Source organism: Lycorma delicatula, chromosome 2, assembly GCF_047948215.1.
Source record: "Lycorma delicatula isolate Av1 chromosome 2, ASM4794821v1, whole genome shotgun sequence".
Lineage (NCBI taxonomy): Eukaryota > Metazoa > Arthropoda > Insecta > Hemiptera > Fulgoridae > Lycorma > Lycorma delicatula.
Genome location: NC_134456.1, coordinates 81,770,569 through 81,790,246, shown reverse-complemented (window position 1 = coordinate 81,790,246; position 19,678 = coordinate 81,770,569). Strand labels below are relative to the sequence as shown.

The 19,678-nt window shown below is 28.8% G+C and overlaps 1 protein-coding gene across 1 annotated transcript in view; it reads right to left on the bottom strand.

Annotated features, from left to right (window-relative positions):
• LOC142318940 (tonsoku-like protein) overlaps positions 1–19,678 on the bottom strand; it is a 90,629-nt gene that overhangs the window by 52,679 nt on the left and 18,272 nt on the right. Inside the window, exons 8-13 of the mRNA XM_075355620.1 lie at positions 14,506–14,657; positions 10,450–10,596; positions 10,167–10,353; positions 9,093–9,233; positions 5,892–6,049; positions 1,964–2,200 (exon numbers count right to left, since the gene is read on the bottom strand). Coding sequence (XP_075211735.1) covers positions 1,964–2,200; positions 5,892–6,049; positions 9,093–9,233; positions 10,167–10,353; positions 10,450–10,596; positions 14,506–14,657 — 1,022 coding nt within the window. The remainder of the gene's footprint in view (positions 1–1,963; positions 2,201–5,891; positions 6,050–9,092; positions 9,234–10,166; positions 10,354–10,449; positions 10,597–14,505; positions 14,658–19,678) is intronic.

The window sequence follows — 19,678 nt, the reverse complement described above, 5'->3', positions numbered from 1 at the left end:
TGTCTAAATCGGAGTGGCAACTATGTAGAGAAATAGCGTAACTATGTAAGTATTTGTTACAAATAAAAAAATTTTTATTTTCACTGAGGTTTTAATTTTGTGACCGATCGGACCTTGAAAAAAAATAACCCTCATACATTAGAAGTTTGTTCTTTTCCGTGTAATTGTTGTGAGTTACAATTTCTTTAAAGAAAACCTGTAGACATTACAAAAAATATACATTATTTTGACTGTTTTTCTGTTACTGAAGTATTAATGTTTTATAACTTTGAAGAGATTATACAAGAATTAGTGTACAAGTGTGTTTAAGAATGTAGTTTTAATATTTTATCTGTCATTAAGAATTTAAAAAAAGGTATTCTGATAATCAGTTTAAATATGGTTACCCATTTCAGAAAATTTGGTATCTGTTTTAATAAAGATGTTTATTTTGCAGTAAACCAGTATTTTAACAAATCTATTATGGTATTCAATATTTTTATAATTTCAACAACAAAAAAGAACTGCCATTAAAAATTTCCATTTCATATTACCATGCACAAGCTTTGAGCATATATTGTAAATTAATAACAAAAAAAAAATTAAGAATCTTGGCAGCCTGTTAGGAAAGAGTACAAAAGTTTCACAGACTTCAACAGTCAGATAATTGAATAAATACAAGGCTTGTACAGACTTATCATTTGACAGTTCTGTTTTCTTCAAAACCTTATATCTTTAATTGTTTTCTTCACAAACCTCTTCCAATCCATCTGCCTGTTGTTAATTTGAATAATGAAGCTATGCATAAAGTGAGAGTGTAATAATGTTGTTAAAACACATAGTTAAAAGCAAATAAAAATCTCTTAACTATTGAAAATGAGATGGAAATTTTCATAAAAGTGGATGCTATTTTTTAAAAAACTTTCAATCTCTTTTAAATACCTAACAAGAGATAAAACTTAAAATATTAACTTTCCAAGTAATATTTTTAAAAAAATAATGGAACACTGAAAACTGCAATTCCAGGAAGACATTAAAAACAAGAATATTTTTCCTGTAACTCCTACACATTTTCTTTAAATAAATTTCAACTTGTAAATATATAACTGCCTATTCTAATTGAACACAAGCTTTAATACAGTACAATATTTATTCTATCACAACACTTTTCAAACACAAGCTTTTTCTTTCAAAATGCAAACATTGAATAAGTAATGTTGAATAAAACAAAAATTAATGGCCATAATTTCCTATAAGTCCCTTATTTTTAGATGAACTTTGCCATTTTTAAAACATTTTCCTAAAAAAAAAAATTATTGGCAAACTGCAAAGTCTGAGTTTAATTTACTCAATAATATGTAAAGTAAGACTATAAATCACATGAATACACAAAGATGACCTCAAAAACTACCATTGACAACACAAATTAAGTTTTTCAGTGTTTACTTGATTACAAAGAAAATTATTAGCTTATTTTTTTGTATTATTGTAATGTTAAAAAAAAAAAAAAAATTTTAGACCTGCCTGTAATGTTGTAACTAAATTAAGAATATTACATATTACATCAGTATTTCTTCTACTTTGTTGATTTCATAAAAAATCATTTCAATTCATTATACAAACAGTGTTGAGATTAAGATGCAGATGTCTTCTTTTTGACTACAAAGTACACAAAAATAACCTTTGACAATTGCAACCTGAAGTATCTGATCAAAATAAAACCATTTAGCTTGGCTCAATTTGATGGTTGATAAATAAAGTTAATTCTAATTTTACTTGAATACTGCCTGTGCGCAAAAAAAAAACTATTGCTGTCAGTATGCAATTAATGACACCATCTTACAATTGGTTGGTCTAATTCTACTTTCAACCAACTACTGTAATATAACTGGGCTTACAGATTGTGGGGCAGAATAAACTGAAATAAAATGAACTTATTAATAAAAGAATAAATAATTTAAAGAAGTGACCAGAAACAACTTACCTTATTAGTTCTCATTGTAGGTGAAGCTCCTTTATCTAAAAGAACCTGCATAACAAGGAAATGTCCACATGTTGCAGCATCAAGCAAAGGAGTAATACCTCCACAATTAGGACCTCCTCTATCATTTACTGCTGCTCCTCTGTCGAGTAATTCTCTAACAATATCTACATATCCAAAATTAGCAGCCTCATGCAATGGTAGCCAACCATTATGATCTCTGACATCAACCGGGTGACCCTAAAGTATTATTTAAAAAGAATAAAAAATTGCTAAAAAGAATTTATACAATGTACATAACTTTATAAACATTCATAGAAATTTTACAAAAATATTAGCAATTATTTTTAAAATACACAACAAAAATTCAAACAAATAATTTTGTTTTATTAAAATAACTGTAACAGGAAGGTTTGGTAAACCTTTAAAAATGTAAAATAAAAGCTTATTTCTTTTTTGAGACCACCCACTAACCCATTTTTTTAGCAATCTTCACAATATTTTTACTTGACCATGGGTATTTAAAACCTTATACATACGTTTATTCCCCTGATACTCACCACAGCTACATTGATTTACATGAATATATAAATCATAGACATAAATATTATTAAAATATTTGTCAATCCCCTGAGAAACTCTTAATACATGCCCAAAAAAAAAAAAAAAACACAAAGGTGCTTATATGCAAATTGTATAACCTTCACAGCTTGCTGAACAAGATATCTTATACAATTTGAAGGAAGAATTTCAAATTCACCCTAACAGTAATATTCAGTTTCTTAATAAAATCTATGAGCAGGTAAAAATGTTACTTCTTTCAAACTGTTGGGCAAATGGGTATGTAAATTAATTGACCAGCTAGAATGAATGTCCATAAGTTACACTGAATTTATTGTTTTAAATGATTAATCTGATTTGACAGATAAGGTTTACCGTTTTAGGAGTACATTTTCCGCATAAACAACAAAATGCGCTTCTAAAACATACCTATTTCTTTATATGTACTTTAAATTCAGTTAATATAAACCACTTAGTACAGAATATTGAGAATAAGACATATCTTACCTTAATTTTATCATGAATTTAACTTAATTTTTTCATGGGATCCAATATTCTCAGTCATGATTGAATTCATTTAATTAAATTGCATAGTAAATATATTAAAAATGTAAAATGAGTAAAGTAATGTAGCTAACATTACACCATGTGCGTGGTTTATTTAAGTATTTTTAATTTTTAACATGTTTATTTAATATGCAGTTTAATTATATGAATTCAATCACAACTGAGGATGTGGGGTCCTGCAAAATTACTTTGATGATAAAATTAATGGAAGATATGTCCTACCTCAATATTCTGTAGTAGGCGATTTATATTAACAGAATTCAAAATATAATTTAATAATACAGAGGAATGATATGAATCTTAAAAAGATTAAGTTCAATAAAATAATTATTTATATGTATATATTATCTACTACTTTAATGAAGAATTGAATTTTTGTCCTCATGTAATTATTAATAATCACTTTGAAGCTATAAATACATTTTTATCCCCATTAATGTTAACCAAACAAAAATAATTTTTTATTAAAATCATCATCTTAACAGAAACCAATCAAAACAAAAATTATTTTCATTACCTGTATTGCTGTCTAGACCAAATTCAAGCATATGCAATACAAATACAATCACGTTCAGCAATTAACGACACAAACTGATGTAGAGAAAAAACTATTCATTCAATGACAATGAAACTTTTTGAGGGTCAAGTTGGCAACCTAAGGAACACATTTAATCTGTTGTTCAATCATAATTAATCTAAACATAACCTCTTTTGTTGAATTCAGAATGTTGGCTTCACTTGAAACGTGTACACTAGAAGAGCAACGTTCAGTGGTAAGATTTTTGCTGTGAAACTGGTGGAAATTTACTCAGAATGTTGAAACAGTATGGTGAAGTGTTTAAACTGTGTAACTTGTGTAAGTGGGTGAAACAGTATATTTTGGGCAGAACAAGTATGACTCATCTCCATTGCTCTAGAAGATCAGTTGAAGTTTCAACTACCGTACTGTAAAATCACATGAATGGATCTTATTCATGAAGACAGACGAGTCAAAATTTTCCAAATTGTGACATGGATATACCATTTCAAGCCCGAATCGAAACAGCAAAGTCTTGAGTGGAAACATCCGGATTCACCCACCAAAAAAAAAATTCAAAACTCATGCATCAGCCGGTAAAATGATGTTGACAGTCTTCTGGGACTAGCAAGGCCCAATTTTTAGTGACTATTTAGACGAACAATGTACTGTGAACAGTGAGTACTATTCTAACATGCTCCAACAGAAAGTGAGACCCGCAGATAAGGCGAAAACATCAGGGTACTCTCTCAGAAGATGTGATTCTCTTGCATGACGTGTGCCCCCCAGTGCTCAGAGAACAGGAGAAACATTCAAGAAGTTGGGTTGGGAACTGTTGCCAACATCCTCCTTACAGCCAAGACCTCGACCTTTTGACATTAAAGGTCACTTGGTAATGAGTTAAAGATAGCAAGTTTCATATAAATTCTGCCAACGCTAATATCAAGGGGGTTGATTTTTTTTTTAATTTCCTCTATTACACATGATGAATGGATATTTTGTTAGATGTGTAGCAGAATGAAGGTGTATAAAGTGACATAAGCCAAAATACTGCTTTGTCCTCTCAATGGGCCTGCATTTCATTTGATCATTGAACTTCATGTATTTTCAGTTATGAGTAAAAATTATAGTCTTTTATTTTTCAATTTTTTAAGTAATAATAACCAACTCTTGAAATATTGTTTGAAAGTATTTGTTGAAATAAATAACAAAACTAGAATTAATACAATGGTTTGCCAAGAAAAACCTGATTTTTTAAATTACACGCAAAATAAAGAGGTCAGGTGATAGGAATAGTAACATAATTAAAGACAAAATTATAAAAATAAACACACAGGTATCACAAAATATTAACTGTATTAGTTGTTTATTTGGGGAAATAAATGTTTAAAAATAATGACTAAAAAATAGGTTACTGTAATGATTCTCAATAGATAAAGAAAAAACAGCTCAACAGAAACAATGTGAGGAATATTTATTAGAGATTAACACATTTTAAAGTGTTTCAGAAGAGATTAGTGCAAATCGTTGAAAAATAAACTATATTTTATTAACATAAATAAAAAAAGAATTAAAAATAAATAAAAATGGAAACAATCAACTGCAGTAACTAAAAACTGAATGTTACACAATGTACTGCACAGACCTGGTAAAGAAAAAAGCAGAAACCTGGCAATTTATCTGACCTAACTACCTAAAACAAAAGAAATACCTATCTATCATGCAAATCTACATCAACCAGTACAGAGGTTAGTACAGCCATAATGTAGCTTCAGGTATCTGGTACAAATGTGTTAACTGTGTACCGAAATATATGGACTTTAATTCTAACAAACTTTATTCGTGGAAATTTTAATTTTAAATTAAAAGGTTCTGTGGTAAACATGGATACAATCCATGGATGTGGAGGTTTTCTGTACAGCTGGGGTTCAATATTATTACATTTAATATAAAAAAAAGACATCTAAGGAAAACTAACTTCTATCATTAAAACTTTTATGATGTTAACAATTATCTTTTATGAACCAGAATTTGGTGAGTAAACGTCTAACAATAATCAGACACACTCGCTTAACAAAACTTCTACAAAATTAAATTACTTAATAAAATATACAATCACTATAAAAATATAATATATAAATCACTATAAATTACTTAATAAAATATAAATTACTTAATCATACTGACTAAGCCAGACTTACTGGAAGACATAAACGTTAAAACAAGAATTTTACAATAAGTACAAAAATAAAATAACAACCATAACTATACAAAGAGCATGTATACTTGATCAAGAAGTCGTTGAACTAATGCTAGATTTCCATTGATGCATGCAACATGTAAAGGTGTTTCTCCTTTAACATTACGACGACAGTGAAAAGATTTGCGTGTACGTCGACTGCTTCGTGGTTTTGCAACACTCTCTTCTTCATCTAATTCTGAATCTGTCAAAAATTATATTATGAAAATTAATCATGTTCTATTCATAATAATTAACGATATCATTAAAAGTTATGTTTTGTTTAAAAAAAAAAAATACATATTTAAGTTTCAGTCATAATTTCAATATCTTAAACTGCTTAAATTAAGCTAGTCTGATCCTTACATATGTGAGGCAAATAATTAAATAATATTTTCCAGATGTAAAAGACCTGCAAATTTAAAATTGTATATGTTGACTAAGAGTAAACTCTGATAATCTGAAAGGGGACAATTTGCTAATAAATGTGATGAATTTAATTTGCAGTCATTGTATGATTTAAGATTCAAATCCTAGTAAAGGCAGTTACTTTTATAAGGATTTGAATACTAGATTACTGATACCGGTGTTCTTTGGTGGTTGAGTTTCAATTAACCACACATCTCAGGAATGGTCAACCTGAGACTACAAGATTACATTTCATGTACATTCATACATACCATCCTCATTCTCTGAGGGAGGGAGGGAGGGGGAGATGGATGGGAGAGGGGGGAGGGGGGAGAGAGAGAGAAAGTCATTGTATATTTAACAAATTTGGTCAGTAATATGAAAATTAGTGATGTTTTGTGAAACTGAACTTTTCTTTCTTCTGAAACCTAAATATATACCGGGTGTTTCATTTTCATCCCTACAGGTGATTTTAATCCGTAACTATTATACACAATAAAAAAATTACCTAAACAAAAGTTACTTAGACTACAGGGGGTCACCTCATGGTAACCTTTTGGATTTGGCCTTGACTGTTATTACACAATTAACATAACTTTTTTTTCAAATGGAATGAATTATTTTTGACCCCCATCAAAGAAAAGAGCAGAAAATTTTACAAGAGAATATATAGTTACACATATGAGCTTGGAAATACAAGCACATAAATGAAATGAAATGAGGTCGCACATACTTTTCACTCTTTGCATTGGTGCTATCAAAAAAGGTAATCCCATTTGAAAAACCTTGATGAACTTGAGGTCCAAAGGGGACCTCAAGGGCACCGTCAAATGTTCCCCCTTCTATCTTCATAAGGTCTGTGGTAATTTTCTTGCTCTTTCCCATAGTTTGCTAGATAAAAGGCCTGGAATTTGAATAAATTGTATGACCTTCAAAAACGTATAACCCGCATAACACTATCTCTGATGGTTAGTCATATGACCTTCCAAGGTTTGAGATCATATGTGTGACCACATATTCTAATGTTTTCCACTTTTTTATTGGTGGGGTCAAAAATAGATCATTCCATTTGAAAAAATCAAGTTAACCTTGAAATAATGATGAAGGTCTAATCCAAGGTCAACATGAGGTGTCCCCCTCCAGTCCAAGTAACTTTTGTTTAGGTTTTTTTTAAACTGTGTTTATGAAAAAAACCACTAACTTAATACTAACTAATAACTTAATTTACGAAAAAATTACCCGGGGGGATTAAAATAAAACACCCTATATACAGAGTAATTGAAAACTATATGATAATCTCTCAAGAGCTGATAATATAAATAAAAATAGGAAAAAAAATAAACATCATAGGCCTGAAACACTTCATTAGCAAATTACAGCTAGCAAAAGATTTCACCCTGATTTCAGTTCTCTTGGAGAAATGAACTTCCTAAATTTATGGGAAGGTAAATTAAGGGGTGAATTTAATTGTTTCATACATTTTTGACTTGAAAATATTAAAAAAATGGGTCTCAGAATTGTACCTCCATTAGTTTTAAAGATATCTTATGTAAAACACAAAAACTAGAGGTAAAAAATAACATGTTTTTAGGTTTAACAAAAGAAAACTTTTGTTAAATGGTTTATTAAGTAGTATTTTTTCAGAAATGTAGAAAATTTATTTCTGAAAAGAGAATTACTTAAGAAATATTAAATACAGGATATTGAAATTTAACCTTATTAAAAAACAGAACAGACTGAGTTATGAAAAAAATTTTAACAGCATGAAATAACCAATTTTGTCAGTGATAACAAATACCACCTCTCACAAGACAGTCCTGCAACCACGTACTGTATCTGTATAGTTGTTCATACCTAGTTCTGATTCACAGTATCATCTTTTGTTAATGTATATTTAATCATATTAGTTTAAGCAATAAAGAAGCAACTGCAACAGATTCAATCCATGAGGTTGGTCTAATGCTGAACGCATGCGTCTTCACAAATCAGCTGATTTCAAAATCGAGAGTTCCAGCGTTCAAGTAGAGGCAGTTACTTTTACATGGATTACCTGAGATTGTACAAGACTACACTTCACTTGCACTCATACATATCACCTTCTTTCATCCTCTGAAGTAATACCTGACAGTGATTCCTACAGGCTAACCAGGAAAAAGGAAGCTGTAACAGATTCAGTCTACACCAGTCCTGACATTAAGGAACTTTAATGTTAACTTTAAATACATTTATTTTAATTATTTAACTGATGATACTGTTGAAGACTGTGAAAGTGTCATAAAAGGTAAATGTTCTAAAATAATCATTACTCCAATTTGGTTGTTTAAATAATACAAATTACTTTAACAAATGACATGACAAGTTACAAGATATGCCTAAAAAGAACAAAACTGACCAATATTCATACCTGAGTTACTAGGAACAAAATAAATAAGAATGAAGTGGTTGCCTGTTACATAGAGTTAAATACACTGTTGAATTAACTGCAAGTTGTTAAATACAACTTACAGTTAATACTTTCCTCTTATACACCAGGTACTTTGCATATATTGCAGCTATAATTAAGACTAGAACAGATACCGTAAAGTAAATAATCGGTGTACTCCTTCCTGTTGTGAAACAATCTATTACATACACTGCCTCTACTCAGTTGGCAGTATAGTATGCAATGTACTGCTAAAAAAAATTATCAGCAGCAGAATCTGCTGATTATTCAAGCATACATAATTCAACATTAACTCAACCGCCAAACTGAGGATCAACACAAAATGGTCCACCAAATGTAAAATAACAGTAAATTATACTACAGGTAGGCTTCTAGAAGAGATAAACATTTACTTTACCTGTAAGTGTTTCCAAACATATGTCATCACCAATACCTCCAGTGACAATATTGTCATCTTCATCACTTCCACTATCTGATTGACTATTCATAGTATCGCCTAACTGAATTTCAATATCACACAAATCTTGTTCAGTAGTAGCTGGAAAAAAAATCACTTAATTCCTTGAACTGGTAAAATACCACACTAATTAATGTACTCAAAATAAAACTTAGGCCTTTTTTAAATAAACTGAGTATAAGGTAGTTCAGTGATAAGATGATTCACAGATTACATTCTGCCAAAACTAATTAGATTTTTTTATCAAACTGAAAACAAACTGAAAACTCATACCAAAAATGTTAATTACCAACAATTATTTATTAATTTTTCTTACATTCAAGAAATAGATCACAGACTGAATTTTACATACAGCATCTGTGCATTAGCTCATATAAATATTTATAAAATATATTTATTTCATTTTATTAGATCAAAGTACAGAAAAAATAAAGTAGGATGACTTACCTTATTCCAATATATATGCAGGAGCGCTTTCGCGATTTAATCGCATTATCAGCTTTATTACATATTCATATATTCATCTCAAATTACATTACAAACTTCATAAGATATAATAACTTATCATGCATTTACTCATTTTATTTATATATGCATACAAATTCAGGTTAATTTCCTGATAAATATATTGATTTGATAAATTTAACAAATATGGTCCTTGATAATGAGCAGTTTGTTGTAGCTAATGTATATAAGTTTAATCTGACAAAGGATGATAAGAATGATATTGTTAAGAATATTGTAGTAGATTTTGAAATAAATATAAAGTAAATCCTAATGACAAAGAAATTTTACGTAATAGCATTAGTAATAAAATGTATGATATAAAACAAGGAAATATAAATTAATACTGAAGCTAATAATTTGGTGGTATATATTTTTTCCGTATTTAAACACAGTTAAGCATACTAATCACAGCACAAAGCTAACTGGCCAGAAAAATAGTCATAAATTACATAAAAAATACTATATCAATAATTAAAATAAAAAAATGAATTGCCCAACTCAACTTACATAAAAGTGTTTCATCATGAATATCTTCTAAGTAACGAATAAGATGTTTAGTAACTGATCTCTCCAGTTTCAAATTTTTTGCGTCTCTTGCAAGAAACTTAGCACTCTTATACATAGTAATAATTTCAGAAGAAGGTGCTCCTTTGGCCTCTAGAATATCAGCCATGCTAATGGAAGTTTTGCAAGCCTGTTGAAAAGAATCAATTAGTTAACTAATCTCATGGATCTCATGGAATAGAACATCATTTTTAACAAATAAAATTTTAAAATACAAAACTGATACCTCAGCTGGATTGTTTCTCCAAATGTAGCATTCTTGTTGATAATAATCAAGAGCTTTATCAAACTCTTTAAGATCCTTATAAGTCTGTGCGAGTGAAACATACATCTCAGCGAGCTTCTTACCGTTCTCTCCCAGCTGCTGAGCACACTGAAAAGGAAAACACTTAACGTAAATTTTCACAAGTGAACTGAGAATTTATATTAAATAAAATTAATTAAATTTACAATAAATAGTTACAAATTATTTATATTTGTATAAAAAAATCCTTACCTTATATCATTATACACACACACAAGAGTACTTTCACGATTTTCTCGCATCTTCTGTTGATCCAATCTTTTAACTGATCAACTGAAAATGTGAGAAAATCATGAAAGTACTCTTGTGTATTATAATAATATTAGGTAAGTATCATCCTACCTAATTTAATTTTATTCTGTACTTGGTGGATCAAGTTATTTATTTATATTTGTATAATAGTTCAGAAGAATACGAGTTTTAAAATTGACTTTAAAAAAATAATTAAAAGTGTAATAAAAGAAGCAGCAGAAAAATTTGATCTTAAGAAGTTGTTTAATTAAAAACAATGTAAAATCAACAATTATTACAAATGTATTTTAATAGACATGAGTGGTATATTAACATGAATTTCTAGCTACATAAAAACAACTCAACTTCAAATGACAAAACTGCAGCAAAATAATTTTATTAGCTCACTTCAGGAAAAACTAAATCCTCTGTTCCTACCTTCTACTGCCATAAAAGTAGAATGGTAGATCAGCTAAATGTATTTCAATTTTTTATTTCAATAATGCATATAGTGTAAACACTTTATTACAAAAAATGCAGTTCTAAAATATTTATTTATTCGCTGGTATACAACAAAAGAAATCCACTAACAGTGTACATACACATATACATATACAATCATAATAATTTATTAATATTTTAATGAAATTAATCCTTTTAAGATTCATATTATTCCTCTGTAATGTTAAATTACACTTAAATCTCATTAAATAAACCACCTGAAAGAAGAACCACAGATAGCAGCACTTGTTTAGATTAATATGCAATTTTCATTATTTTAGTTTTAGATTTTTATTAAGCAATAATGGAATTAGTTTAATCATGAATGAGGATAAAGCATCCTGTGAAAGACTTTCATGAAAAATTAAGGTAAAGATCTTACCTCAATATTCTGTACTGGATGGTTTGTTTAATGAAATTTAAATATAAACATAATATAATCCATCATCTAATTTATAACTAACTAGAATTACTACCTTATATAAATCAGTGAACTGAGGTTTGTCTTCAAACAATAGAATTACAAGATAAAAATTAAAAGTAAACAATAAAAAAAATTGTATACATAAAATATTAGGTACAATAACTCACTGGAATTCAGCTCAGTATAGCATGTTGGTTTACCCTTCAATAATATGTGAAGAACATGTTTAAAAATTCATTGACATTAGTCAAAAATGTTTATTTCTGTACAAATTTTTATTAAAGTTTTTCATCATAAATAATAATTGTTAATTTATGTTTATAGGGTAAGAACTCTATGCGTATTAAATAAGTATTTAGATAGAGCACATTTTAACAGCAGGGAAATATAAATCTTACTTATTAGCCAGGTTTTATCTGCAAATCTATTAATGATTTTATTTCAATATATTAAACCTGTGAAATTTCTCCTATAGGGCAAAGAAGGCAATCAATGAATCATGAAAGGACAGACTCTATATTTCCTAAAATACCAATATTTCAACATTCTTATCTGTGTACTTTCAATTAGTTTACTATCTTTTTTTTATAATAGTATTCCACATGACAGAATTGCCTACTAAATGAGACCTAATAAATGAGAAATATAAATTTACAATTGTCAGATTTATAAACATTAGCGTTTCTAATAATAAATCCTACATTTTTATAAGCTTTTCTAACCACTGATCTTATGTGTGATTCAAAATTACTTCTTTTTTTATGAGTCAATGTATTTACTCATGAAATGTATGTATTGACTCACAGAAAAATGTATTTACATTTTTCTATATTAAAATTTAATCCATTTTGTTCACACCACGCAATCCTATTAATATCATTTTGAGGATGAATCACATCATAGGAATGCATGGACTTGAAAATTTTCATACTAACTACGAAGAGAAGAGCTTCAGAACTCTCTACACAGGTGCAAATATCATTTATAAAAATTATGAAAAGTAACGAGCCTAAATTACACCCTGAGTGAACATAAAATTTCCTAGAATTAAATTTTTTACCATTAAAAAAAGAAAATTTTTCCAGCTTTTTATCAGTTATATAATAAAGAAAATTTTGTATCAAATAATTATTTTACTCTCGTGTATGTTGTAATTGCTTTCAACATATGAACAAATCAATTTTTAAAGTGGTAAAATGCATTACCTGAGTAACAAATAATGATTTTTCTGGTACATATAAGTAATACAGTGTTGCAAGTAAATGATTTGTTTGTCTTGAAAATTTTGTAATGTTTTTGTGATATAAAATATTGTAGCTTTCTTTGTAGCTTTCAATAGCCGTAATGATTGTAAGTCAGTGTTTACGTTTCAACATTTACGACCAAATTTTCAATCATAATTTTTATTGTGCCCCTCTCATACAATAACAATGTACACAATAATAATGTATTTTGGTGCTAAAGGTACACTACAACCTTAATTACAAACCTTACAAATTACCAAGAGTAAGTAAATTTATTGATATTTGGCAAACACTGATCTGCTGCTTGACAAAACCAGAATTGATGTCTCTTTATTGCTCTCTATCTTACGTCCAGCATATCAGACATTCTCGCAGCTTCACAAGAAGTTCCAATTTGTCTCAAACATTCTGGAACATCGCGCAAATGTGTATAAATGCTGCACCTCTTTCAATTCCAGCCAGTCTCGGTCAAGTTGATCCTTCTAACACTACTGAACCTACTGTGAATGTGTATGTTGCAATTTGTGTGTTAATTGCAATTTCACAGTATTAAATATTTACAGCAGTAGATTTATACAGAATCATGAATAAATTTCACAAGATCGTTTAGCTGGTTAAATGTAAATCAGAAATTGAACAATATTAGTTAGCTGTCTTGGTACTAAACTAAACTGTGTAAATGAAAATGAGAGACATCATCAAGGAATGAATATAATCAGGAAATAGAGCATTTACAGTAACATGAAACTTTTTAATAACAGCCTTGTAATTAAAGTAGTAAAAATGAGAATTTAGGAAAGTTTGGTAAGACAGTTGTAGCAAACAGTTCAAAATATGATCACAGATTATGGCAGATAAAGAAACCACGAAAAGGTTCAAAGAGAAAGAGCTGCAAAGGATTTGGGAGCAATGAAGAATGGAAGTTACAGACAAATGCCAAATGGGGCAAAAAGAATAGAAAATATTTGTTGATGATAAAGAAATCTGGAGGAATGTTGTGGAGAAGGCTAAAGGCTACAAAGCTAAATAAATGAAAGAAAACATAAATTTTTATTTATTACAAAAATAGTTCAATTAATAATATTACATAGCTTTTATTATTGATTTTAGAATCAAAATACATAAACGTATGTCCATAAAAGAATATTGAATGTATGTGTTGTAATACAAGATACTGTCAAAATTTTATAAATAAATTTTTGACATGGTAGCTGATAATGGTACAGCTACACAACCAAACTCTTCACTCCACTAACAATGTGACTCTGAAGAGTTCACACAAATGACACTTTGACACATTAGAGTGATCCTCTTTACTCAAGTCTGGTAAAATTTACTATCATAGATAAAATAATTAAAATAATAATTAATTCTGAATTTTATATGTAGTTTTTTTATAAATTTATTTTTGTTGTTAATACCGTACTTGTTTAATTAAGAAAAGACATCATAGTATTAGCTAGCTAGATGCTTATTATAAAGAAAAAAAATCTTCAGAATCAAATAAAATGACATCTTTGAAATAACTAATAGTTATAAAATATTAAATTATTTAAAAAAAATACAAAGTTAATTTACCTTCAATGCTAAATGATAATATTCCAGGGCTTTTTTATAACTTTCCATCTCAGCACAACCATCACCCATCATTTCATATATCTTTCTTTTATCTGCAATAATTTTGTCATCCATATGAACAAGACGTTCTTCTAGTTTACATATTGCGGCCACTAAAATAGAAATATTAAAATTTAAATTTATGAGCAGTGCATAACTTAAATGATACTACTATCTTAAGAAGTATATTTAGAAAAAGTTTTAGAACAATTCACATTCATGTCAAATATCTTGATCTTACAAGCTACACAGAAAAACAAATATCAACTTTCTATCACTAAATCTTTTCAACTATTTATATTATTATTTGCATAATATTTATGTCCACAATCTTATAGGAATAGTTTGTTTATTTTAGTTTTTTTATTTGTCACTTAAAGCAGCATAATATAATTTTCAGTTACTTCATTTTTCTTTATACTGGATGTTTACAATGTTGATTACATTTGGTCATTTAAATGTTGTAAAAGTTAATGTTTGGGTTGATTTTTTTTTTTAAATTTTTTCATTGAACTGATTTGCATTATGGTAATTTGAATATACAGTTCATTTCTTGTATAGTCAAAACAACAGATTATTTTGAAAATAAAATATTAATAATAATATTCCACCTGCCTAAACATCTATTTTTGCAATTTCTAGTTTAGACAACCCATAATACAATTATACATTCATTTCTTGTTATGAAAATATGCACACATGCATCTGGCGAGGTTGACGCACAGTACATAAAATTATATGTCCCGTACAGTAACCTGGTTTAATGTGTGTGCTTTTCTACTTCCAAAGTTCCTTTTTTCAAGGATTAAAGTTTTGCATATATAATTACATATATCATAAACTCTTTGATGATAAGTCATTTTTTGACAAATGTAAATAGTAAACACATTAGTTTAAAAAAATTGATATTTCATACATTTTAAAGTTTCAAAAATTGTTATATTGTTTAGAAGTATATTTGATAATTGTTATTCAGCATAAAAATATTTTTGCACATCAATGAATATTTTTATTTGGTAAATAAAAAATAATAATAATATACTAATTTTTAGTAAACCATGTTGTAACTTGGATACACACTGCATTTTTATAGCTGCCTCATTGAATAATCTTTAAATAAGTAACTATGTGAACTGAAAACAAAATACTTTATTATTACAGAAGAAATACTCTATTTCCTGAAACTAAAAATAAAATTTAGACCAGAGAAGTTATCAGGGTCAAAGAAAGGGTCAGAAAGGTCAAATTTAGATAAAAAATAATGGAAGTACTAACCAATCCAGCACATTCAACAAAAAAAATAGGTTCTATAAATATTCTGTGCTCAATTTTCTAGAAAGTACAACACCTCATAATAACAAAAATATATAAAAACAATATTTACTGACATAGAAATTATAAAAAAATTTCTAGTGAAAAACTTACTAGCCCTAATAAAGTTGTGCAACACAAATGGATGGCCCTAACTTTAAAAATAAATGGAGGGATAAACTTTTAGTGAATTCACCACAGTATCCTTATTAAAAAAATAAATAAAAGCAATGGAGAAAAATGAATATTTTAAACTAATAAATAACCAAATAACACTGAGTATATAAAAAATTTAATTTTATCCCCAAATAATTGTAACAAATAATAAAGAAAAGCAATCTGAGAAAAAATATCAACTTAAAAAAAAAAAATTACAAAAAAGCAGTACATAAAAATCACAATGACCTGCATATAACAGAATTTAGAGCTTTATGAATGCTACACTATAACAACAGAATTCATAATGTGACCTACCCTCTGCAGGTGAAATATGACAAATGCCAAGACTTAGAAATTGCAGGCATAGTCATGACATCCAAGAACTTCAGACATAGCAGAAAACATTTCAAAAACAAATCTTAAGCTTCAAGAATAAATAAAATATTTAGGTAAATCTTATTTTATTTAAAACTGATTTATAAAACATGATAAAGCCCTCAAGATAGGAATGGAAAGGATAGAAAAGTAATAATGACTTCATGAAAAAAGAATAATTTCAGTTTGAAATAAATAGTTCCATTATATTTTCTACACTATCAAAAAAATGTCATATTACACCTGATACATAAAAAATAAAAGATTGACAGCAGGAGAGCTTGAAAAAAAATTACTTAAAATGTTAATTGATTAAAATGATTAATTGTTAGTATATGCTTTCAGGAAAAAGGAACTAGCTGTACGAAATAACTTGACCACCTGAGCGTTGCTCAGATTATGTGCTTAGTTGACTGAATTATTAAACAGATTTGATAAAAATGTAAAAACATAAATAACTTTTTGTTTTGATTTGAGATCAGTACAAAGCGACCACTTTAAACCATCCAAGATTCTGTTACACTTGGTTCAGTGACTGTTTATTTAGCATATGCATGAATACTTTGACCACTAAAGTTTATATTTAAAATTTTTCATCGGTTAATGTTAACGATTGAAATTATTTTATTACTATTATTTTGTTTCACAATAAATAATATTTCATTTATCTTATTTTCAAACTTAAAATGATAAAAAATAAAAATGATTATAATTTGTTTTGTTGATAATTTTATTTTCTTTAAAATATGGTAAGTTTGAAGAGACAAGAAACTATATCATAAGCTAGTAAAATATTTACTAAATTAGATATACGAGGTATAATAAAAAAATGTGCAGAATCTCCATGCTGTATAAGCCCAATCACAATTTTTTTTTTTTTTTATCTTGGTACAGAAGTCCCTAATGTATATTTACAATGGTAGCCATACTGGATACTTAGTTTACTGTTGGCTTTTGAAAAGACTAAGGCTACACATGTTTCCACATAGTCGGTGATTTTTAATTTGCAGAAAAAATGGAACAAAGAATTTGCATTAAATTCAGAGTAAAATGCATTTAATTTGGAATAAAGTGCAGCAACGCATTGGAAATTTTGAATGTTGTTTTTTGGTGATTCTTCTATGAATAAAACAAGTGTTTACAAGTGATACAAATGTTTCCAAGAGAGCCATAAAGATGTTGAAGATGATGAGCACCCTTAAACAACCAATGACACAATCGAAAAAGTGAAGAAAATGATTATGGATAATCGCCAAATCACTATCAGAGAGACTGCTCATGCCAAGCAATTGTTTTCAGACGATTTGGACATGAAATATGAGGCAGCAAAACTGTTGAATTTTTACCAAAAACAGTGCTGAATGAACATTGCTCAGAAGTTGCTGAATGAAGTGTACAACGATTCAGAACTACTCAAATAGATCATAACTGGAGTTATGAACATGGTTGTTTGGGTATGACATTGAAACTACGGCCCAATCGTCCCAACTGAAGCTTCCTGAAGAGCCAAACCAAAAAAAGCTTGTCCAGTTTGATCAAATGTGAAGCTTTTGATCACTGTGTTCTTTTATTTCAACAGCTTAGTGCATCATGATTTCTTGTCACCAGGTCATATGGTCAATAAGAAGTACTAACTGAAGTTCTACAAAATTTGCATGAAGCACTCCAAAGAAAATGCCTGGATTTCTGGCAAAACAATTCATGGCAATTGCACCATGATAATGTACCTCTCTCTCTCTCTCTTTTCTGTGTAGCCTCTGGAACTACTGTAAGGAATTATTTCAGAGGATGAGATGTATGAATGTAAATGAACAATAATGTACTTGTTCACACTTCACTGCTTGTTTATGAATTTTTGGCCAAAAATAACACTGTTATGATGCCACAGCCTCTGGATTTGCCAGACATGGCCCTCTGTGCTTCTTCCTATTCTCCAAGCTGAAAAGAACCATGAAAGGATGACATTCTGCCAACAATAAAGAGATAGACAGAATCGCTGAAGGAACTAAACTCCATGCTGAAGATTGCATTCCATAGGTGCTTCGAAGATTATAAAAAAGTGTTGGCACAAATGTATTATGTCTGAAAGAGAGTACTTGAAAGTGAAAAAAATAAATAAAGATTTTTTTTAGAAAAACTAAACTTCCGTGTATTTTTTTATTAAACTTCATATTATTGAATTTTCCAAACAAACGACTTTAAAGAATGTGTTTGAAATGTCCTCCTTCAGCAGTAATCTATATTTCTGCACATCACATCATTTTAAGAAACACCTTCTTGAGTTTTCTTTTGAGATGCTGATAATCTCACATTGAATAGTGACCTTTAACTCCTCAAGATTATGCAGGTTGTTTTTATAGATCTTATCTTTAAGCGAGCCCTAAAAATAAATATCACAAGGTGATATATTTAGGGAATGGGAAATCCATAAATTTTTACTAATGGTCCTTTTTTCCAAAAAAACATCATGTATGAAAGCTATAAATTGTCTCATGTGTAGCAAGCACCCCCATCTTCTTGAAAACACCTGTAAATGAGTTCACTGGAGTCAGTTGGAACAATAATTCTTTACAAAAAGAATACATCAATGTTTTCAAAGAATATTGGTCCAATGATTTAGGTTCCTGATACCACACATCAAACATCAACCAATCTTGAGGCCATGAAGAAGTTTTATTGTAAGCAGGGATTTTCAGTAGACCAGTGTCTAAAAATAATTTTGTTTATTGAAATATACCATTAAGTGAATCCATGACACATCTGAAAGTAAAAGAGAAACGGACCCAATACTTCTTGTTCAATACTGCTGAGGAACCATTCACAAAATGTTTTACAGTCAATCTTATTATCATGATCTTTAATTTCCAAAGTAACATGGAAGGGCTTTAACATTAATTCATGTAATATTCACTGGCAAGGTCTTCACAAGATACCACTTTATTGTGATAAATGCAGTATCATTTATTGAGACTCCTTCAACTCAGTGCAAAATCAGTGACTGCATCTGGGATACATTATATTGTTATAACAGATCCTGATGAACAAAATTTGTTTCACTAAATTTTGTAATGTAGACTTTACCAGCGGATCTAAAGCAGGGAATTTTTCCTCTTGAGTTAATTTAAACAACTAGGTGGTAAGATAAAGCCATACACTACTTTGTACAATATAGCATCTTGTATTCAAAGATTAAATGCAAAAAGATTAGTACGCAAAAAAAAAACCACAAACAATATCAGACAAAAGTGATAAACAATAAGTTTACTTACGTGCTAATGCTGAAACACAA